The 22,281-nt window shown below is 53.8% G+C and overlaps 8 protein-coding genes across 8 annotated transcripts; 6 read left to right on the top strand and 2 right to left on the bottom strand.

Moving 5' to 3' along the window:
• Positions 1-185: 185 nt before the first annotated feature.
• HMPREF1541_10263 (uncharacterized protein) lies at positions 186-3,470 on the bottom strand (the record flags this gene model as incomplete). Its single annotated transcript, XM_008714934.1, has 1 exon — positions 186-3,470. The coding sequence occupies one exon, from the start codon at positions 3,468-3,470 to the stop codon at positions 186-188; it is 3,285 nt and encodes a 1,094-aa protein (XP_008713156.1).
• A 943-nt stretch (positions 3,471-4,413) lies between these two features.
• HMPREF1541_10262 (uncharacterized protein) lies at positions 4,414-5,081 on the top strand (the record flags this gene model as incomplete). Its single annotated transcript, XM_008714933.1, has 3 exons — positions 4,414-4,564; positions 4,613-4,867; positions 4,918-5,081. The coding sequence occupies 3 exons, from the start codon at positions 4,414-4,416 to the stop codon at positions 5,079-5,081; spliced, it is 570 nt and encodes a 189-aa protein (XP_008713155.1).
• Positions 5,082-5,681: 600 nt separating this feature from the next.
• On the top strand, positions 5,682-6,971 carry HMPREF1541_10261 (uncharacterized protein; the record flags this gene model as incomplete). Its single annotated transcript, XM_008714932.1, has 1 exon — positions 5,682-6,971. One exon carries the CDS (start codon positions 5,682-5,684, stop codon positions 6,969-6,971), a length of 1,290 nt encoding a protein of 429 aa, XP_008713154.1.
• A 760-nt stretch (positions 6,972-7,731) lies between these two features.
• HMPREF1541_10260 (uncharacterized protein) lies at positions 7,732-12,252 on the top strand (the record flags this gene model as incomplete). The annotated part of the gene is made up of 1 exon (XM_008714931.1): positions 7,732-12,252. The coding sequence occupies one exon, from the start codon at positions 7,732-7,734 to the stop codon at positions 12,250-12,252; it is 4,521 nt and encodes a 1,506-aa protein (XP_008713153.1).
• A 939-nt stretch (positions 12,253-13,191) lies between these two features.
• Positions 13,192-14,350, top strand: HMPREF1541_10259 (uncharacterized protein; the record flags this gene model as incomplete). Its single annotated transcript, XM_008714930.1, has 2 exons — positions 13,192-13,443; positions 13,493-14,350. 2 exons carry the CDS (start codon positions 13,192-13,194, stop codon positions 14,348-14,350), a joined length of 1,110 nt encoding a protein of 369 aa, XP_008713152.1.
• A 1,490-nt stretch (positions 14,351-15,840) lies between these two features.
• On the top strand, positions 15,841-17,778 carry HMPREF1541_10258 (uncharacterized protein; the record flags this gene model as incomplete). Its single annotated transcript, XM_008714929.1, has 1 exon — positions 15,841-17,778. The coding sequence occupies one exon, from the start codon at positions 15,841-15,843 to the stop codon at positions 17,776-17,778; it is 1,938 nt and encodes a 645-aa protein (XP_008713151.1).
• A 547-nt stretch (positions 17,779-18,325) lies between these two features.
• On the top strand, positions 18,326-19,445 carry HMPREF1541_10257 (uncharacterized protein; the record flags this gene model as incomplete). The annotated part of the gene is made up of 2 exons (XM_008714928.1): positions 18,326-19,163; positions 19,216-19,445. 2 exons carry the CDS (start codon positions 18,326-18,328, stop codon positions 19,443-19,445), a joined length of 1,068 nt encoding a protein of 355 aa, XP_008713150.1.
• Positions 19,446-19,823: 378 nt separating this feature from the next.
• Positions 19,824-22,116, bottom strand: HMPREF1541_10256 (uncharacterized protein; the record flags this gene model as incomplete). The annotated part of the gene is made up of 2 exons (XM_008714927.1): positions 19,824-21,722; positions 21,772-22,116. The coding sequence occupies 2 exons, from the start codon at positions 22,114-22,116 to the stop codon at positions 19,824-19,826; spliced, it is 2,244 nt and encodes a 747-aa protein (XP_008713149.1).
• Positions 22,117-22,281: the final 165 nt, after the last annotated feature.

Genomic DNA, 22,281 nt, shown 5'->3' with positions numbered 1-22,281 from the left:
ACGGTCGGCGACGCTCGATGCAATTGTAATGCAAGCCGTCACTAATTGACTCCGACGCTGCATGCCAGGCTGACTAGTTGCTGTGCGTAATTGTGCCTGTAGTGCCCAAAAGAATGCCAGAGCTACATCACCTCCAACGCCTCGCTGAAAAGACTACGCACATTCCCTCCGTCTATCGGGAACCGTTACTGATCGTCGTCATCGTCACTATCGACCACCCTCCTAGTAGCCCTCCCCTTAGGCCGCACCTCCGCCGTCTTCTTCGCGGTAGATGGGAAAACAATATCCTCAAGATCCGGCAATTCTTCATCGAGATCAACTTCACTGGACTGTTGTTGTCCCTGCGAGCTCGCGGGCGGCTCTTCTGTTGACGGCGAACGATGGCCTTTGCGGCCGAGTTCCCGGCTGCCCAGAAGCGAGTCCGGCGACGTAGCCTCTGTCGACGGAGCCAACTCCTCGTCGAGCGGCTCGTCGTTGATGAAGCTGTGCATATCAGCGAGATCGTCATCGACGGGCGTTGGCGAGCGCGAGGACCGTGTGAGGATTTTTGAAGACTTCCGCTTCTGCTTCAGAGCTGGTGGCTTGTTGCTGTTGGTTCGGCGTTCAGGCGGAGGCTGATCGTCAGAAACCTGTACATCGTAGTCGTGCATGACTTCGTTCCTGGTCGGGCGCTTCCAGACTTTGGCACGCTTTTTCATGTTCTTGAACACCTTTGCCACGGTCTCCGTTGCTTTCGAATGGCCGATTGTTCCTGTCTTTGTCAAGCGTTTGAAAGAGCTGGGGTACGCATCGAATTTTGGGACTGTGATGAACTGGGGCTCAGTCCCAGCCACCTCACCGTAGCGAGTCTGCCGCTCGATCTCCTCCTCGTATGTCAGCAACAGCTCCCCGAGTGCTTGTGGGGCGGCATCGAGCGTGTCGAGCTCAGCCTCGGGAGGTGCTTTCTTAGACTTGGATCTCCTGCCATCTCCGAGGAATTGAAAGCCAGTCTCGACGCCGTCAGGCATGTTGAACCGCTTGGGTGGCCTCTTCGCATTCTTAGGCTTCCTCTTCCTTGGTTCAATGGAGACATCTTGGGTATTCTCAACCGGGATCTCGACCATACGCTTGTCGACTACAGGCTGAATATCCTTAGGCACAATCCGAGGCGACTCGTCATCGTGGAAGTTGAACTCTTTACCACACTCGATGAGCTCCTGCATCCTGCGGTAGTTGTCCTTCGCTTTTGCAAAATCGTTCTGTTCTTTGCCTCTCATGAGAAGGACGTGAACATTGCCAGCTCGCTTTCGTCCTGTTCGCCCCATACGCTGCAGCATGCGAATGGGGGACTTGGACGCATCGTAGCAGACGATAAGATCGACCTCACCAATGTCGAGACCTTCTTCGCCAATAGAGGTGGCTACGAGGACGTTGTATGTGCCTGCTTTGAATTGTGTGATGATCTTCTGTTGCAATCTCTGGTCCATGCCTTCCGAACCTTTGGTGCTGGATTGCCCTACGAATATGTGGGGTCGTACCATAGGCTCATGCTGTTTAAGCACGCGGACGATTTCCTCTGCGCTGTCGCGGAAGTGCGCGAAGACCATGATGCGAGTCTCGGAAGGGGGCCTTCCAGCGGCGGCGCCCTGGCCATCTCCAGCATCCATGAAGTGGTTCAGCGTGACCTCCTTCAGATAGGTTAACTTTGGATGGCCCACAAAATCTGGCAAGTTAATCCATGTCTTCAATCGGTTCATCATCTCTTTGAACGGGCTGCTTTCCGTAACTTGACGATGATACTTGCCACCGCCGTAAGCTTCATCAGCAAAGATATTCATCTTGTGGTAGAATGGCCCAATGCCATGATACTTGAGGAGGTCGACACTATGAGCCAGTGACATGAGGGCTTTGAATGATTGAAAGACAGGTACTTTGAACTTGTAGTCGAGCTTCCGATTAGCCTCCGAACGATTCCACTCATCCTGGGCCTTCTTCAAACCAAACAGTGTGTTCTCCACGGGGTCCTTGTTCCAGTACGCATTCTGACTACACAGCTTGTTCTGAAGAGGCTGTGCTGCCTTGCGGAATAGGTCGAGGGTCTCCTGAATTTCGTATGAGTAGTCGAATAGCTCGAGGTTCTCATCCCGAGAGTGCACGAATTGGCGGATGTCCATAGAATCCTCGGTTCTGATCTCAATCCTGGAGATATTGAGGCCGTCGATAACTTTTTGGACAGACTCCACACTTGAGCCTGGCGTGGCGGTAAGTGCAAGGACTCTGAAGCTCTCGGTGAAGCGCCGGAGGAAACGAACGACCTCGACATAGGCGTAGTTTCCCGTGGCTTTATGGGCTTCATCAACGACCAAAAGGACAATCTTCTTTGGATCAGCTAGGCCAGTCTTCAAATCGTTCATCAATGTCTGTGGAGTCATGAAGAAGACTCGCTTTTCTTGCCACTCTTCGGCGCGGATCGCAGGCGAGATCTCGCCGGTTAGAAGGGTGGTCTGAGAGCGCGGTATACCAACAATGTGAAAGCATGCCTCAATCTGTTGGGCGACCAGTGGCTTGGTCGGCGCGACGAAAACGATTTGAGCGTCTTCTGTCCATCGATACCAGTTGAGCATGATCGTTGCAGCAATGAAGGTCTTGCCGAGACCAGTAGGAAGTGCGACTAACATGTTGTGAAAAAGGCCTTTGTGTACAATGTTGTACTGATAGTCTCGGATCGTTCCCAAGTTGGTAGGGTATACCCATGTTTTCATTGCGTTGGTGCTGATCTTGTGATGAGTGGGTTTCTCGTTCCTATTGGCTAGAGGCCAATTGTGAGCACGATTTGACTGCGCTGTGGTCATTTGTCTCTGTGTTGTGTGTGCCCCAAAGAGTGTAGTCTGACGAAAGCTCTGAGTTGACTGTGGTACGTTGATTCTAGACGCGGGGCCAAGGGAAGCCGATTCAGACGGGTCTTGCCGCATAAGCTCAGTAGAAATCAAAGCTTCCAAAAGGTCAGGATCGTCGCCTCCAAAGTCGTCGTCAGCTGGCACACCTTCGAAATCATGGCGAGCCCGAGGGTCAGAAATGGTGCCGTTTGCGATCGGTGGGAGTTGAGCTGCACATGAACGCTCCTCACAGACTCCATTCGGCTGCGGGGATGGCGGTTCACTGTGCTTCTTCCACCGAGGCCCCCGAATACGGGTAGGACTTGACCATGGCTGGGTCAATTGAGTGACAAAAGTGTCCTTCTGTGTCTCTGCATGGAGCGGTACGTGGGTCACCTCGTCATACCGGGATTTCTGAATAACCTCGTCCGGGTCGTCGTACTCATCTTGGCTGCAGTCATGCGAAGGAAGATCATACTCATCATCTAAATCGTCATCATTGCTGGTGTTATATCGGCGGCGTTTCCTTGGGCGAATGTTGTCCTCGGTCTGCGAGCTTGGCACGAGGACATCTTCGTTGCCACTCGCACCGGCTTCATCATCAAGGAAGTCCATGCTCGGATGAGGCGAGCTTCTGCCTGTTTAGAAGTGCATGAGGGATGGTGGGCTGTGAGCAGCGACCACAGTCTGATCCAGCGATGTTTGCAATGTTCAATGCGATGTCTAGGAAGGCTGAGAAGTCGTCACTGATGTCGTCCCGCTCACCCACGCGCTTAGCAAGCCTAAGCCTGACCCTAAAGCGCGCGGTCCCGTGACCAGGCGAGAACCTCCTCCCCTTCGCGCCAAGTTTTGCGCCCGCCAATTTTACTTCCGATGTCGATCGTGACTGCGGGTTAGCCGCTGGACCAATTTGACCCCTGGCTGAGACGTTTTTACGTTTCCTAGTGTCATGCTTTGTTTGGAAAACAAATCATCAACCTCAACCATGCTCATGCATTGAGTCTGATCCTCTTGCTGCTCGACTTTGTGAGAAGACTTCTCATGTGCAGCAGCAGCATGTGCATCTTCCAGATGCTTTGCCACCGCGGTGAGACCGCTGAGAAAACCATGTCTCAGATGTCCACCACTCTGAGGAAGATCACGCTACAAGCATCAATGCCGCCGCCTCGCTCTTCCGATTTCCACACGGCACTTGGCCCGCAGACTTGACCCCTTTTGGGGTTGGTCGTAGCCGCCAGGCCTGTGGCTGCACGACGCGATGCAGGCCTTTCCGCAATGCCACGACAGAATCCGGGGTCAAGGTAGCAATTTGTTGGTCAGGCTTGTTCCGAAACTTCAATTGCTAGGTTGTCGCCAGTTGAATTACCCCTGCCCCCAGCTCTATGCGGTTGCTATTTGAACTCTGCTTGTCCCAAAGCGCGCCAAATCCTCTTCCTTCATCCCCAGATTCCTTCGAGACTTCAATCTACATTCTTTCAATCGCACAGGCCCACTCGCTTGCCTGCTTCCATTCGCGTTAACTGTTTGTACAATCAGCCCTATTCACACGTCCGTCAACATGCGTTTCTTCACTACCGTTGCGACCTTTGGTCTTGCCGCCCTGGCTCTGGCTCAGGACAGCACCAGCGAGTCCGCCGCCAGCAGCGCCACCTCCGCCTCGGCCAGCTCTTCAGCCTCCCTGACCCCCGAGCAACGATGTCTCGCTGACTGTGCGTTGGATGTCACAATTTAAAGAGGTTGCGACTGACATGTTGTAGGTTCCGAGACCGACATCTGCTGCCAGGCCGCTTGCGTCAACGTGCCCTGCCCCAATGAGCAGGCTGTCAACGAGACCACTGCCTGCGCTGGTGCCTGCACTCAGGGCAATGGCACTGAGGAGGAGACTGCCGCATATGCCTCTTGCCAGGCTTCCTGCATCTCTGCCTCCTTCTTCCCTGTCTCGACCGGTGCCTCTGGTTCCAACACTGCCTCTGGCTCCGAAGCCACTACCACCGGCTCCGAGACTGGCGTTGGTAAGTTGCATCCATTTCAGATCTTTAGAAAATCCTCTGACTCTGTATAGGCGGTTCTGAGGCATCTGCTACGGGCTCCGAGTCTGAGTCGGGCACTGCCAGCGGTACCGGTTCTTCTGCCAGCTCTACTTCCAGCGACAGCGGTGCTAGCATCCGCACTGCCGTTTCCGGCGCCGGTCTCTTCGGTCTCATCATCGCTGGCCTTGCTCTGTAAAGTGCTGGCAGAGGCTGTGGTCAATATCCAGCCCGGAGACCAAGTCAAGATGTACAATTCAGCCTATAGTTCCCGAATAAAGTAATTGGACTCGAGAAAAGAACTCTTCCGTCACCTAATGCAGAGCGTAGCATGTCATCTTTTGCGCACGGGGCTGTCTCGGAGGAATGCTGGGGCTGAAGGATGCGCCAGCTGGCTGCAGAATGAAGTCATTTGAAGTATACCTGTTCCCCGAATGTCTCAACGTTCAGTGCCTCGCATTTTCGTCCGCGCAAGTTTCTCACGCCGTACGAAAGCGTTCTCATGCTCCGATATCTCGCAGAGTGACGCCGCATTACCTTGGTCCGTAGATGCCAAGCTCTCAAACCGCGAGTCGCGGCTCCCGGATCCTCTAGGCCACCACAAGCGAGCTTCACTACTTGTGGCACCGGCTGATCGCGCAGCCAGTGATATGGTACCTCCAAGACTGCGAGCGAGGCCGATCTGATTCATCCTGTACCTCACCCTTCGCAGCCACGACGGTTGACGCCCCTCCCAACACTTCGCAATGACCTCCTATGCCAAATCATAAAAAGAGCGGACCTACCGGACGTAATAGTCATGGTCTCCGAGAAGCCTAGACAACAAGATGAAGGGCCATTCACCGTCGCATCAAGTGGCGTTCACTCGCGCAAGACGTTGGTAGAATACTGTACAAATGAATGGCAGACGCCGTCTGCTAACGGTGCCGACTCTGAGTTGTGGTATGACAAGTACCTAGACCGGCTCGATGAGTACTACGATGCTTGCCTGGCCGTCGCCAAAGCGCCAAAGTTTCGCCGCTTAGTCCTATCTGCCCTGACCGCAGCTCTCTTCACATGGCTGTTGTGGACAAGGGTTTTATGGCCCTGGCTTGAGGAAGAGCGCGCCGCATGGGACACATTCCATACATTCTCTGAAAGTACATCTCAACCGTTGTTTGGCACGAATTCCAGACCTCACCTTGGGGGGCTGATACAGACGAAAGACCTGGACTCGTCTTTGCTGCCTGGAGCACCCAATGCCGACAAATCGAGGCGCCTTATCTTCATTGGAGATATTCATGGCTGCAAAAAGGAGTTGCTCGAGCTTCTACACAAGGTCAAGTTCAACGAAGCGACAGACCATATCATATCCGTTGGCGATATTGTCACCAAAGGTCCTGACTCGCTGGGTGTCATCGATATTTTGCGGGAGAGAAAGGCGTCGGTTGTGCGAGGCAATCATGATGATCGTGTCATCCTGTTGGCCGAACGCAAACGCCGACATGCTCGCGGCGAAGGTGTAGAGGACGCAGACTCGGTGGGCATCGAGACTCGCGGCAAGGGCAAATTAAAACACAAATCCGCCGACGCTGTTGCAGGCGCCTTGAGCGACGAACAACTCCAATACCTAAAGTCCTTTCCCCTCATCCTCAAAGTTGGATCCATCAAGGGCATTGGCGAAATGGTTGCTGTCCATGGCGGTCTTGTGCCTGGCATTCCACTGGAATCACAAGACCCTGTATCAGTTATGAACATGCGGTCCATTGATCTGAAGACGCATGTCCCGTCGAAGCTCCACCATGACAAGCACAAAGGCAGCAAACCTTGGTTCAAGATTTGGGGGAAATACCAGAGGCTATTACCGGCCATGGAAAAGTGGTCAGCGCCGAAGACAGGAAAGCCGGGCAAGGGAACTGGCCAACTCACCATCATTTACGGGCACGATGCTCGTATGGGGCTCCAGATTTCACGCTTTTCCAAGGGCCTGGACACGAACTGCGCCAGAGCCGGCCAATTGACGGCACTTGTGGTGCATGAGACCGGCAAGGAGGAGCTTGTACAGCAGCAGTGTTACAAGGACTACACAAGCCTTGGCGACGAAGAGTAAGGTAGTTGTACGATCAATGCATATAGAACAACATTCCTCAATCATCAGCACGGCCCTCAGTCGCACTCGGTCTGTGCGCTCTGGATTGCCCACATTGGCCGGCACTGAAAGCAGCAGTCTCGTCTTTGTCACCGTTTTGGCGATTCGGGGCCAATGGCTGTGGTGTTGCCAGCATCTGCACTATCCATGCGAGCGATTGACAGCGCAATGCGACCCTACAGTCAACGCATACTCTGTTGTCGGCGCTTGTTCAGTTGCTGTCATTCACTGTCCTCCAGCTATCGGGCCACACGACTGTTGCCTAACGAAGGCACCGTGTGAATGGCAAACTTTATTTTGAAGCAGCAAGTTTGCGCCTTTATGCCATCAAAGCCTCTACCTCTGTAGGTGCTTTTTGCTTCTTGTCGCCTGGAAACCCTATCGGGGTCCTACTCTACATTGCTCTTACACTTCTCATTTGTGAGACCACAAGCCACTGCAGTTCAAGTGTAGCGCAGCAGCCATGAGTCGACCACCTTCACACGAGTCGCGCTTTTCGTGGCCGTCCAAGCCCCAACCATGTGTGCGGCGGAAACCTTGCGACGATGAGACGAAACCGCGACTCACCCGGGCAGGTACCGCGGCGACTCTCGCGAGGCTCGCCATCGAAAAAGATCTCCAACGAGACATAAAGAGCACCGAGAGAAGTATTGCACAGAGCGCCTCCTCGCTACCGATGGTACATCGTGAATTCACACCTCATGGAACACGTTTCTCGGTCATGGAATTGCCATTCGATGCGCCAAAAGATGATCCGCATGACAACCTCATATCTCAGAGCCCTGCTGCCTCTGTGTATCCTCCGCCGGCGTCCCAATTCTACGAGCTCGGCCTGAAAAGTGACGACCCCTCCTTTAGGGAGGCCTTAAAGCAGGCTGCTGACGAGATGTCTACGCTAGTACAATCCAACAACGCCCTTGATGCGAGACTGTCGGCCAAAGAGGACGAGCTTGAGAAGATGACACGACATTGGAGGAATGAGAACGACTTACTCAGACACGCTCTGATCGAGCACGAGGAGAGACTGAACCATGATGAGCGAGTAACAGAAGAAACCGAAGAGAATGCTCGTCAGCAACGCATTGAACTCAGCCGAGAGAAAGCTTGTGTGAGTCGACTTCAGGCCAAAGAAGAGCGCTACTTGGAGCAACTTTCGGAATTTGTCGAGGAGAAGGAAGCCTTGGCCTTTCAAATCACCAGATTGAAGGAGGAGATCGCCGACGCAAGAAGATCCAAGAAGTTGCTGCAACGAGACTGCAGAAAAGCTCAGAACAAGGCCGGCGAAACTGTGGAGCTCAACAGAAGTCTGCAAGGGCAACTCGAGAGGAAGACATTGCAGATCTGCGAGCTCCACAAGAAGATTGAGCTGCTGCTCGGTCATCAAGCCGCGCGAGAACGCATACTTGCCGACATCACGAGCATGTTCGCGCGTTCTGAAGGAGATCTGGATCGCTGGGAAGTTGAGCTGCGGATGCTGTTCAGGTCAGGACATCGGCAGGAGTCGACCGTGAGCCGCGTTTCGTTGTCCGAGACCATGCCCGATCTTGACACAGAGTTGTCGAGAGCATTCGAGACATCTAAAGACACGCGACACGATCGATTCAGGAGAGCTTTTAGTTCACCTAATTTGAGCGCCGCTCGGCATATGAGTCGCAGTCTCGCGCCGAACGAAGTCCCAATTCAATCAAGCTCGCCTTTGCCTGGATCCATCCAGCACTCTGACATTATTACCTCACTTTCGTTGCGGCGCAGCACACAAACCTCAAGGCCCCACACGCCCACTCGGCACCTCACATCGCGGCCACACGAACTACCACGAGCGGCAAGTCCCATTACATCTTCCATACATTCACAGACGCCCGTAGATAAGCATAGAGTCGAACGGCAAGTTGCAGAGCTTGACGCTAGGGATAATGCCACCGAGGAAGACCTCGTAGGGGGAGCGAGTCTTCTCGAGGAGCTTCACGAACTGGGAGAAGATGAGACGGTCTTTGATGAAACTGGATATTCCGGGCACGATCATGCTCCAGAAATCTCGAATCCCTCGGACCATGCTGAGTCGTCGGAAGGATACGACAGTGCCGGCCATAGTCGAATCGTTGACGCCCCTCCCGGAGGGCAAACCCTCCATTTTCACTCTCAAGATGATATCGAGCCTGCCCAAAAGCGGCACCAGTCTGTGAAAGCACCGGTGTCCACGCTGGTCTCTATTCCGCCAATCCTCATCAACGCAGGACAATCTGCCGAGCTCAGCTCGACATCTCCATCTATCACTAGCACGGAACAGAATAGTCCTGGCTTCGTACAGCTTTCGGATCGCAACGCTCCATTTGGTTCAAAGCCCTCTTTGTCGCAACCAGCACCATCCGCTCTCGCAAGTGGAGCTCTTCCGCCCTCGCAGTCGCCTCGCACCACTGGCAAGGTTCACAGTGCGGTCCAAACTATTGAATCACTCTATCTCTGGCCGAGCCAGCATCATGTCGACTGGACTTCGAAACGACATCCCAAGTCTCTCAGACTGGGCTCGAACACAGACTGTATGCGGTGTTGTCAGACTTATAACAAAATGCCGCTTCAGGCCGAAACTGCCAGATCAGCTGCTCGACAGAAAGCATACCTCAAATTAAAGCCTGTGTCGATTTCAGTACATCGACAGAAGCTTCGTAGAACTCATTCTACGTCGGACGTGCTTGAGAGGAGAGTAGGCCTTGAAGTTGAAGATTTCCAGTCTTCTTCACCTTTCGAACCCCCTGGAACTCGTACACCTCGTCCACCATCCGGCAGCCAGCTGGAGGAGATTGAAACTCCAGATCTTGTCTGGGAGTCTCAAGAAACGCTCGTTGGCGCGGATATCAATGGCGGTGTGGAGTCCGAAGTGCTGATATCCAAAACGCAGCTCCTGGAGGACCAAGAAAACTGGCAAATGGATTTGAGGTCGGACTCAAGCACTAGCTTGACTGTTTTATCACCACCTTCTGCATCGTCGAGTCATGACGAATCCATGGGCCACAGTGATGAAGATCGCCTAGTTACCAATCTAGCCGAGGAGGACGATAAGCAAGCGCACGATTGGCAGGTTGCGAGGCTGGAGCGGAAGAAGCCTTTCCTGAAAGAGAGCGCGCGTGTTGTTCTCAGCCGCGGCGTCGACCGTCTACTCGATGTGCCTGCCAAGGCTAATGTTCCTCTCGAGCTGGCGGACGATACCTCCTTTCTATTCCGTGACCTCTGGCCGCGACAATGGAGCCAATCTTCGCACTCATCGTCAGATGTCAGCAATGAAAGCAATGGCCCCGCTGACCTCGAGCCTGCCATAGATAATGCGTTGTCCTCTAGCAGCTCTTTGGACGACGTCCCCTCGACGGCTGCTACACTCCTGCACTCCGAGAAGATCTTCGTAGGAATAACACAAAAGCCACGGTCATCTTCGACGCACTTCGCCCCAGAAGAGATCGTGTACACGGAGACCATGTCAGCATCACCGACCAGTACAAGGCGAGGGGCAGTTTCCGATATGTTCTCAGAGGGAGCAGCCCGTGCCAGCCTGGTCCATGAGCCAAGTCTTCCAAGTCTGCCTAGGCGACGTGTAGCTAGAAGTGCTAGCAACGATAGTGCTGTGACCAGACGACGGTGGACCAGTAGTCCATCTGATTCAAGCTCAAGCTCAGGTTCGAAAACCGATTCGAAATGTAGCAAAGATACCATTCCTTCATCTCCACCACTCGATGATACCCGTCCGGATAACGTTAGCTGGCCTTCTCGTTCGTCATCATCCTCGTACGCATGGGAATCGGCGGACGACCAGCAACTCCAGGTCTCTGAAGTGTCGCCAGTTGCACAAGATCTCGAAGCGCACACTCGCCAATCTGCCAAGAACAGCTTTGCCGACATTTCAACTCACCCATCGATGCTGACCAAGCACCTTGGAGCTTGGATCACTTCCGTGGACTTGCAACACAGGGACAGTACGGGTATCAGACGCGTTAACAGCTTTCCTGAGGAGCTCAACCGGAGGGCATCGCTTGCAGAGTGGCTCCCGGATGATAAAGATCCGTTCTCTCCTTCAAGGACGATTTCGCCGGATGCAGAGTCAGACTGTATCACGAAGGATGAGTTGGCTAGGAAACCCGAATCTCTTCAATCAAAGCGCCGCCTGAGTGTCCTGAGTTCTGCTCCGAAGATTGCTCAACGTTCCCAAGTTACGAACAAGCCAAAGAACCGTGGACCACGATGGAGTCGAGCACTAGTTCGGCCTCATGTGAACGGGGACCTGACGCCTGCATCTAGACGCGCCCGGCACACACGCCAATCCGGAATAGGCACTCCAGTACGGCCTCTGGGAGTTTTGCCAACCACGACGGCTCCTGCCCCAGCTGCATCAAAAACCCCTACCCGCAGAGCATCTGCGTCATCTTCACCGACGAGGAATATGACTCCACTAGGTCCTCAGAACCTAGCTGGCGCACTACGCTGGCACGTCGAAGATTTCTTCTCGTTGAGGAATGGTAGGGAGTGGAAGATAACCTTTCCCGCCAACGACATAACATTCATGCGCTCACAATCCCAAGATGCTGATACATCCGCTATGCCGCAGTCTCAGCCCATGGATAATGGCCATATTGTGATGCGGATTGAGGAGGAGCCGCTGCAAGCGCCTGGCAATGACAAGCCTGTGCCCGAGGGTGGTGATGACGATGCTGGCTCGGATTTCGAAGATGCTACTGAAGCCTCTGATAGCTCCTTCGATACCGCAGTGGAACAGGGCAACCCTACTCTGAATGCGCCCCAGGACTTGCCCCTCGTGGATCGTCATCACTTTGGCCGAGGTTCTGTATGGTCTGATCCCGGACTATCGGCTCCTGGACAGTCCGAGGCTGCCGATGGAGAGCCACAGGCAGTATCCACAAGCAACAAGAAGAGCAAAGGCGCCTTTGAAAGCATCAAGTGGATGTTTGGTATGCTTCAGGTGCTATTTGGTATTCTTCGGATACTATTGGCTATGCTTCAGATGCTCTTCGATTTGCCTCGGAAGCTATTCCAAGTGCTCTATTGGCCCCTCCTCATCACGCTGCTTCTCATCACGTGGGATCAAAAACAGGTGTGGTTTGAAGCAAATGCGATTGAGTACCGCAATGCAGCTGTGAGGATGCACAATACGGAACGATGGGGCCACCCGTGGTTAGAGAAGCAGGTGTTCGAGCTAGTCAGGAAGCTGGACCTGGTTCACGAGGTTTATGGAATGTAAGAAGCGGTGGAGGTGTTTGCAGATGACTACTGTAGAAGTTCCCCGCTCCAGTCCGTAGAATATCACGGCGGTACTCCATACAGCTGCTATCAGCGGCAACTCTCGACGTAAGAACAGCTACGAGAGCACCTCATCTCAGACATCCCCTCATTCCTCCCAGCCTGCTCCTCCCAGCTGGGTGCGGTGCTCCGGCCAATCACGGCAGAAGGCACGTGCTCGGAAAGTTTGCGCCCCGAGAGCGACGGCTTTAGGCGTCATTACCAGCCTCCACAAAGCTCGCCCAGACCGTGCTGTGGCAGCCAGCCGCTGAGCCGCAAGAGCCAGCACCCCAGTTCAGCGCAGGCACTCTGACCACTTAGGGGCGGGTTCTTGCTTAGCTAACACGCTCCCTAAGCTATCTTTGGGCTCGGTCGGCCGCTTTCGTGCGCCAGCCGGATGCGCCGGATGGCCCAGCGCCAACTCAGCGGACACGTTCGTGAGGCAAGCCTGAATCTGATTAATCGCCGGGCTGAGAAATGGCGGGTTCGTCAGGCCGCACCGGGTGCATCTTTGTCACGAGCCCGAACTCTGGGATCATAGGTTTCTTGCTTATCCTGCTTCATTCGCTCTTCTGCTTCTTCTCCCATTCGACTGACTTGAACACCTAAACGCGACTTGTTCCGGAGACCCGCGCCCTAGCGAAGAGACAAAGGAGTCGTGTGCCCCCCGCGCTGCCGCCATCCAGAATCGGTCACGAAGCGTACTCGTACTTCTTTGACGTTTGGTCTCACTTTCCCATTGGGTAGACCGCGCGTGACACCGCTTCTTTGTTGGGCTTCTCGTTGTCCTTGAGACCATCCGCTCCTCTGCCGTTCGACCACTCTCTCCCCCTCTCGATACTGGCCCTGAGCCGCGAACAAACCACTTTCAACCCAAGTGTAACACAACCACGAAACCACGATGCACGTCGCCACCGCGCTGGCCGCCGGGCTTGCGACCCTAAACACGGCGACAGCCTTCCTTATCCCACCCAAGGCAGTACTACCGAATCTACAGGCAGGTGAAGAGGAGGTCAAGACTGAGATTGCACATTTATTTGGCCTGGAGTCGACATGGAAGGTAGAGCTGGACTGTCCCAATTGTCCTTGGGGTGGATTTACGGAAGTGGAAGGAAAGAGAGTGCAGTGGAGCACTCAATATGAGACTACTTTGGTGAGTCGGTCCGCTAGCACGAAACTTGACGTATACTGACCGCTTGTAGCAAATCAACGTCGATGCCGACACGGACAACGGCCTCCTCATTAACAACGTGGCTACCCGCACAACAGCCTTTGGGGGGCCTCAACCCGTTTCGTTATATGCCACGCAAAAGAGACTAGACAATGGCGACACTACACCACCTATCCCCATCGACTTTGTCATGGAGCGACTCGAGCCCGTCCACGCCCCAGAAGACCCTTTAAAGATGATCGTGCCCGTCAAGTTCACGATCGTCGGATTTGGAGGCCATCCTGTCAAGGTTGACACTCTGTCTATCGACGTCCTGCAATCTGCCAACACGATGAAGGTCATGCGCATCGACAAGGTGCCGTTTATACAGACTCCCGGAGCCGCGTCATGCGAGGGTGAAAGCGCCTGGTCGTACTGTCGCGTCAGAGCCATCATCGCATACCGTGTCAACGAAACGATGAGGATCATGCGTGAGAAAGCGCAAAAGGCCAAGGGCTGGGTCAAAAGCTGTGGCAACAGGGGCGGCTACTTCCGCCGTCCGGGCCATGGTCCAGGCCATGGGCGTCATGGTCACCACCATCACCGTGCCCACCGGTGGGCGAAGATGCTGCACTCTACACTGCGCTTCTTCGTCATTCCGGCGCTGCTGGGCGTTATCGGTGGCTTGCTGGCTAGTGCAGTCGGCATGCTCGTGGGTCAATTTATCGTGTTCCTTTGGCTACGTTTTGGCAGACAGGGCCAGAGAGGTCCGTTGGGCCGAGAGGTTGTAGAAATTACCATCACAGAAGATGAGAAGGACGGGCTGTTAGAGTATGAGGAGGACCTCCCTGCCCCGCCACCGCGCTATGAGGATGTGGAGGCTCAAGAGGTGGAGCCGGAGAAGGAATGAGTCACGGCTTCTGTCCAACAGGAAAGATTTGGAAGAGTCGAGCATGAGATACCCGGATTTTTGACCGCATGGCTAGTGCGTTTGGAGACAAGAGAAAGCACCTGGAAAGCACTGCTGCGTTGCTGGAGTCGTTAAGGTCACCAACCCTTGGACATGGATACTAGCGGAATATTGTATATCAGTAAATGAATCCCCTTTATCCACTCGCCTTTTAGATATGTGCAGCGGAGTGGGTGAGTCGCATCTCGCATCGTGGCAAGAGGCCGCCAATGATCGCTGACTCTGATTCGCCAAGCAACAAGGCAACCAGCTTATGTAACCGCCCGTCTTCCTCCCCAACACCTCTTTGCCCCTCCACGCCAGGCCAGCTGATGCTTTTCCAACAACGCCGCCAACCCACATCTTCAAGCGGCGGCGCATCCGAGTCACTCAGCCCGCAATGAGCCGCATGCACGCGCCAACGGAGGTGGAAATGGAGGATCGCCCGTGCCGCTGACCGGTCAATTGAGGGGCAGACTGCAGCCTGGCCTCCTGCGAGCTACATTGGACGGTCTGTCTTCTGCTCCACTAGTCTTTCTTCAGGGCGCACTTGGCCTTTTACTGTGATTAATGGTCTGCGCGAATAATGATGGCAGTGCTTGACTGTTGTCTGGAGCTTGCCACGCTCATTTGGACGGGTGTACCCCGCTGTCATCGCCACAGAGGAGATTTCTGCCCAAGGCCAATTGTCGCTGATCCCTGTACGATCAACTCTCACCCACCCCAGTCCCACAAGGCAACTTGCATACCAAGCTTCTGCTGCCTGCGATATGCATTTGCGCCTTGCTGTGTCTGTGTAGCGGTGCCTGCCCCTCCCCACCTCGAGGCGGGACGTACGGCAAGGCAACCGCCTTGATGGTAATACTCGGCTTGGGAGCCTGAGATCGGCCTCGTCGATAACTCTTTGTCACTTCACTGAAGCCCGACCTCTGTTTCTCTGTCCAAGCTGTGACTCAAAAACTGGATTGCCGCCGGCTTCCTCACTCACTGGGTTCACAGGTCTCTTTTTTGCTCGTTACACCGCGGCTCGTTGCTTTCTCCGAACTTCAGTGCCCTGCATTGCCATCAGTCGTTGCTGCCTGATACCATTTCGCCATATCGCCAGAAGGTGCCATCTGCCCCGATGCGGCCTATCCTTGTCACAGTTGAACTCGTGCTCGAGTTTTCGCTATTTTCCCTTCTCTCTGCGGCATAATTCCAAATTGCTCTTCACGCCAAAGTCCATCTTTAGGGCATACACGACTTAGCCCTCGGCTTTCCATCTTCTCTCGCATCATACGTACTCCCATCTATCCATCCAAGTCGTCCACGTTGTCGCCCACTGTCGTCGCCCACCATCGTCACCGTTGAGCCGCTATCGAGTCCCCCCCTCTTAGCTTCGAGAAGTCTCACATCAGTACCATAGTCTTCAAATGGGATTAAGAGCAACCAACAAGGAAACATCAGACACAATGGACCATGTATCTCAAGCGGCCGCCAAAACCGCAAGCAAGGGCGAGAAGAGCCTCAGTGATCAGTTCTTTGGACAGATCGGACTGCCTGCGTTCATCATTACGACCTTCTACCCCCAACTTATCTCGAAGCTGGCGAAATACCCCAAGACCGTCCGACTGCTGTCGCTCCCGCTAGCACTATGGATTGGCTGGGAATTCGTTGCCGCCAAGCTGACCACCTTCTGGTACAAGCTCATGTCGAATGGCATGTCGTCGGTCCTCATCTCGAGCGAAGATGGTGCTCTTCACTCGAGCTTTCGTCGCTTCCTCAACACCAAGAAGCTGATGATGCTGGAACGTCAGGTTACTGCTACCTCCACTCAGTACCTGCGCAACCAAGTTAGCAACGGCAGACTCTTGGAGAGAAATCTTGGAGATGGCAAGTCTGTCGTGTTCGACCCCAAGAACAAGTTTCAGTTCTTCTGGCATGAGGGCCGCATGTTCGTCTTGACTGTCGAGCGACTCAACGCCCATTTGAACCGCTCCGACATCACTGTCTGGACCTTTGGCTGGTCTCCGGAGCCCATCAGACGCATGTTGGTTGACGCATACGAGTTGACCTTGAAGCAAGATGGTCAGGTGCTTACCCAGATCTTCGTGCCGTACTCTGGTCGCCAGTGGACGCAGCGCTGCTCCAAGCCTCGTCGGCCCCTGGAAAGCGTTTACCTCGCCGAAGGTCAAAAGCAGATGCTGCTCAAGGACGTTGGTGAGTACCTCGACGATGCCACTGTTCGCTGGTACGAGGACCGAGGAATTCCTCACCGCCGTGGCTATCTTTTCCATGGCAGACCAGGGACAGGCAAAACCACGCTAGCACTAGCGCTAGCTGGTCAATTCAAGCTCCAGGTTTACATGCTGTCGCTGCTTGACAACGATGTCAGTGACAATTCATTGCTTGTTCTCTTTCAATCCATTCGAAAAGGAACTCTCATTCTGCTCGAAGATGTCGACTGTGCCGGAATTGAACGACGTCCCAAAGCAAGAAGCAAGATCAGAACCAAAATAAGACCCACCGACGATGGCACGGAAGAGTCAGCCTCGGGCTCTCGTGTAACTCTGTCCGGGCTTTTGAACGCCATCGATGGCGCTGGGGCGCCGGAAGGTCACATTCTCATCATGACAACCAACAAACCGGACGTGCTGGATGAAGCTTTGGTTCGTGCGGGGCGTGTTGATGTTCATGTCGAATTTGGCAATGCTACACGCTTCCAAATTCGTGATATCTTTATCAACATGTACCATCCAGCTACTGCGAAAGGAACCAACACGACCTTCTATGTGAAGAAAGATGCAGAATCAGAAAGCTCGAAGCAAGGGAACAAGGAGATAGATCTAGCTCAAGCTGATATCAAGAAGAAGAAGCTCGAGATACATGCATTAGCCGAGACATTCGCGGAAAGCGTGCCGCATGGACGGTTTTCGCCGGCTGAATTACAGGACTACATCTTGCTTTACAAGAACCAGCCTCAAGCTGCCGTGGATAACGTTCACAGATGGGTCTGGGAGAAGCTAGGCCAAACACCAGCTTCCGACGCAAGTGCCATTCCTGACGACAGCGAATCCTGCGGGGACGACAACATCTTCAGTGAGAATCATTCACAGCGATCGACGTTGGCTTCCAGTGTCAGCAGCGAGTCACTCCCTCAGGAGTCGCCAAATAAGGCAACTTCCAAGACGAAGATTCTCCAAGGTGATGATGCTGCGAAGACTCTGGTCAAAGATAATGCTGGTCGTGCTGCTCTCATGCTGGCTAACAAGCTGTGCAAGCTCAAGCCTGAGCAGTTGACTGAGATCCTCGGTAACATTGAGTGCACAAGCAACGACCCTCGTATGCCATTGACGAAAGGAATGGAAGTTGAGTCTCCGGCCCAGGAGCCTCGAAAGCAATCGAGATAAGAGAACGAGGATGTTGCAAAGCTCTCTTGCTAGGCGGTATGCGAGTAGCTGCTGAAAGGCGGATTTTGAGAACCTATCTCGGTTGCCGCACAGCATACCATGGTTACGTGGCGTAAGGGTCTATGATATGGAGAGCACATGGGAAGACACGATCGCTGAACGCAGGACTCGCCTTCGATCGAGCATGGATATTGGCATGTGAATGACACGGGGATTATCATGACACATCTGACTTTGATTCCCTTCGTCAAGTTCTGAGTCTTTTTCGTCGTGACCGACATACTACGAACAAGTAAATTATCCACTTGGCGTGGTAGTCATCACCAAGACTCCTGTGTCCAATCGCCCGTCGCACCCAACAGGCAAGTCCATAGGCCGACTGTCGATCCCGGGCCAATGCCCAACACGTGATAACACTGTTGCCCGATCTTTTATATGCCGCTCACGTTGCCTGCGCCCTGGAGATTGTCTTTGAAAAGTCTTGTATATCAACATACTGTCAAATCAGACTTTGAGTCCCTATAAGATTGCTTGGCTGTATGTGACAATGGCTGACATCAAGCCCCTGGACCGCTCAGAGTGTGTACGACGTCTGAGGCCTTTGGTATTATCGTTGTTCGAGGCCGAGCAAGATGTGCGTCCGTGGACTGTCCCACCCGATCCCTTCTACACCGTGGCAAACTTCCCTTTCATGAGGATCAGAGACAGATACACGGGGGATGAGCCTGACCAAGGGTCGGGGTCTATGAAGAGCCGTAATCCAACGGCACGCTTGGAAACGAGGGAAGTGAGGACGGAGATGTTGACGATCCATGCCAATCATCGCTCGCGGGTGCCAACGCCGTTCCTCTCCTTCACCGACTCTCCCTCAGCAATTCAGGAGATAGCACAGATGAGACGGACCAGAGGACGTGGTGCACTGACGCTCACTGTCATCAATGTGAATGTGCGCAGGCATAAGGGTCTTCCCGTCCTGAATGCCAAAGATGAGATGGTATACTATGGGGTTAAGGATCCTTATCATCGCGGCTATGCCTACTACGAAGACCATTACCTATGTCTGTGGGAAGTCACAGCGGAGGAGATCATCGGCCATTACCTTTGGGACAGGCTTAGCGAAGATCCGCAGTGGTATGAGAACGGGATCCTGCCGGCGTTTCGGAGGCATGAGGCTCTTCGTCTCCAGCGCCGGCGAGAGCAACAGTCGAAGATTTCAAATGTGATGGGGCCCATGAATGGAGGCATGAGGGCTGATTATGTCGGCGCGGGAGTGATCTCGGAAGATAGACACGGTAGTCGCTCGAGATTGCCTTCGACGTCGGTCGCAAGTCCGGGTCCGGTCGGTGGCATAGATTCGATTTTGGCTGACATGGAGAGCTTGACATGTAAGTCCTTCTCATCGTCAACGACCAACACGTTTGCTGACTTGGGGGCCAGTCAGTGAAAGCCATGACTCGCGAGTGAAGGAGCCGAATAACGATGGAGAGGACTTCTTGTCTTCGAGCGCCGAATCTAGCTATGGCGATGGCTGTGTGGCCTTTTTCGAACAAGTCGACAGCGAGGACGAGGGCGAGCCGTATCAGGATGCTCATGATGACGGTGAGGCGGAGGCGCTCCAGGAGAACTTAAATACCATTATTGAACGGAATATAGAAGACAATTGGTAGTGGGCATCGCGCGACAAATACTTGGAAAATGGTTCAAATGGTGATTTGAAAGATGGCTCGATATGTTTGTTCGGCGTGAGTTCAAAGGACTTCAGTGAGCCCGGAGTCATAATGACGATGGACTGAGCCTGGCTTGCAATATCTTCTCGCAGGCCATGATTTATCTCGACAGACGATACCTAAGATTGGTCTATTGCTAGTGCTTTTGTTGGTTGCTACCGTCAATGCTAAGTACAGACCAGTCCAGCTCAGTGACTCCTCTCCAAGAAGGCCATGGACCCAAACCAACAACAGGCTGTCAAGCCGGGAGGTAGTGCCTTTTGATCTGCCAGGCAGAGTAAGTTCACCCACACAGACTTCTCAACTCCCCTGCATTTCTCAAGCTTCAAAAAGCCCGACTAGCGAGTCCTGCGCTGTCAACGGATAGCACTGCGGCGGACTCACACCATTCACATCCGGCACGACCCCGCTCCCATCCTCATTCGCGTTGTATATCACCGCATTTGTCAGATCCACCGTCAGTTCCGTATCCCCCCAGTTCATCGGCGCAAACATGATGCTCGAGTGCGCCTCCGTCATGATCGTGTTCGGAATGTCCTCCGCACGCGTGAAGTGGTGCATCCCCAGGTTCGTCCACACCACCAAGTCCTCCTGCACCAGCGGCTCGTCGTCGTCAAAGAACTTCCAGAACTCCACGGGCGGGGTCCGAGGTAGGTTTTGGTTCTGGGTCGAGGACGATGAGGGTTCGGTGTCGTGTTGGCGCGAGACCGCGAGACTCTGCTTGGCCCACTCGGCGGATTTGAGGAAGAAGGGGGATTTTTGCGACGCGAGGTGCACGTTGCTGATGCCGGGGAGGATGCGGTAGCCGCGGCTCTCGCCCCACTGGTTCTTGTGAGCCTTGTTGACGACCGTGTACATGGTTTGGCCGTTGGGACCGAAGTTGAGCAGGCCGTCGGCCTCGGATAGGACCTCGGAGATGTTGTAGCGCATCATTTCGAACTCGCTCAGCTCTGGGAACCACGGTTGCGTGATGTTCTCGACGATGATGTCGGTCTTCACAAAGGTGTTTTGGGAGTCGATCAGGTCGAAGTCGGCTTTGAGGCCCATGACGTGCGTGTGTAGTGTGCCGGAAATGGTCTCTTGGATGCGTGGTCCCCATTTTCCCTCGTCTTCGGGACGGTAGTAGTTGGCCTGGACGTACCCGGAAGCTCGGCCGTCTACAGTGATTGTACCGTCGACCCAGAATGAGTAGTCGAACATGTAGTCGTAGTTACCGACAGTCGCAATCCAGCGCACTGTCAGCCCGGAGGCTTTTGTGCTTTGGATATACGCAGGATCATTGTGGCGGGTGGCAGGAAAGCCGAGGTCCGACTCGAAAATACATAGTCCGTTCTTGACCGAATGCAACTGTGTGCCATCGTTGTATGTCGCATTGAGATAGGTGCTGTGATACGGACAATCATAGCCGGGCACAGGTGTGATGACGCTGGCGCCAATCCCGTAGTAGCGATCGCTGTAGCCAGTGGTGGCTTGAAAGGGATTGTTTCCTGCATACTGGGCGATAGCATCCTGCAAAGACAGCTCGTACATGATGCGGTCGCCTTTGAACTTGATGTCGAAGATCTGGACACCTGTGTCCCGGGTGAAGCGCGTGTAGAATGACCAGCCAAGGTATTCGACGTAGTCATTCTGCGCGTCGAGCTTGTATCGCTTCCCGTCGGGCTCGATCGTTGCGGGTGCAAGTCTGGTTTCGAGGTCACGAACCGGGCCAAATCTATCTTTCCGCAGGAACGTATCGTTCCTTGTTGGCGGTGGAGTTTTCTCAATCTTGCCGCTTTCCCAGGCCTCGCGGAAATCTTCGACAGAGTTGTATATGACCAAGTTGTAGACGATCATTCGAAGATGATAGGTAGATGGATCGCTACCGGAAATGTCGAAGCTGGTGTAAAGATTCGTCGGTTGGTCATATTGTGCGAGTGCGTTGCGGCGCCATGGCATCCACAGAATTGACGAGTTTCCATCCATAGATTGGGGGTTAGTGGTGAAATAAGTGCCATTAGAGCGCTCGTCATCGGCGCCAAAGTATACGATGTCGACCAAGTCAGCGGTGATATCAGAGATGTTTGACATGACAGATACAATAAGAGGATCGAAGGCGGCTCTTCTTGGAGGGTCATTCGGACGAGCGTTGAAAGGAACTTGAGCCCCTCCAACACCGTTGAACCAGTAGTCGAGCGTTCTGATAGTGGTTTGATCGCTTACAGGAAGAGGACCAACCTGGAATGTTGTTAAGTCGCTTCTAGGACCATTGGAAGAGAGTACTCACATAGTAATCAGTCATAACTGGTATTTCTTTCCCACCCTCAGCCATGACAATATGGGCATACTTTGGAGGAGCTGTAGCATTGCCATCCAGATACGCCAGTACGTCAGTCTTGTTCGGCATCAGAGGCTCCATAAACCAGATGTAGTTGTCAGTCTGGGACAAATTCTCGGATGTCGAGTCTGTCAGATTGAGACCGCGCTCCGGGACAAAGAGCCAATCGAGAATAGATTCAATCTCAGTCTCAGAGAACGTGAAGAATGGTGTCGGCTTCTCTGCTGTGGTCGGTACGTAGCTGGACGCATCACAAAGGCCGTCCTTTTGACGTGAGAAGAGGGCATTGGCCATCCCGTGGGGTGAATCTCGACTATAGCGTCGATAGTCTGGGAGCGCTGAAACGCCCGGAAGCTGGAGACATGACACCCCCAACAAGATAGCACTTGCTACAGAACCCATGTCGCCCTGATAGAGCTTGTGACCAAGCTAGTATTGCGATTGAAGTAGAGATGAAAG

This window comes from Cyphellophora europaea (assembly GCF_000365145.1).
Source record: "Cyphellophora europaea CBS 101466 unplaced genomic scaffold supercont1.12, whole genome shotgun sequence".
In the NCBI taxonomy this organism is placed as follows: domain Eukaryota; kingdom Fungi; phylum Ascomycota; class Eurotiomycetes; order Chaetothyriales; family Cyphellophoraceae; genus Cyphellophora; species Cyphellophora europaea.
The sequence above is the reverse complement of the archived record's forward strand: the minus strand, read 5'-3'. Positions and strand labels throughout refer to the sequence as shown.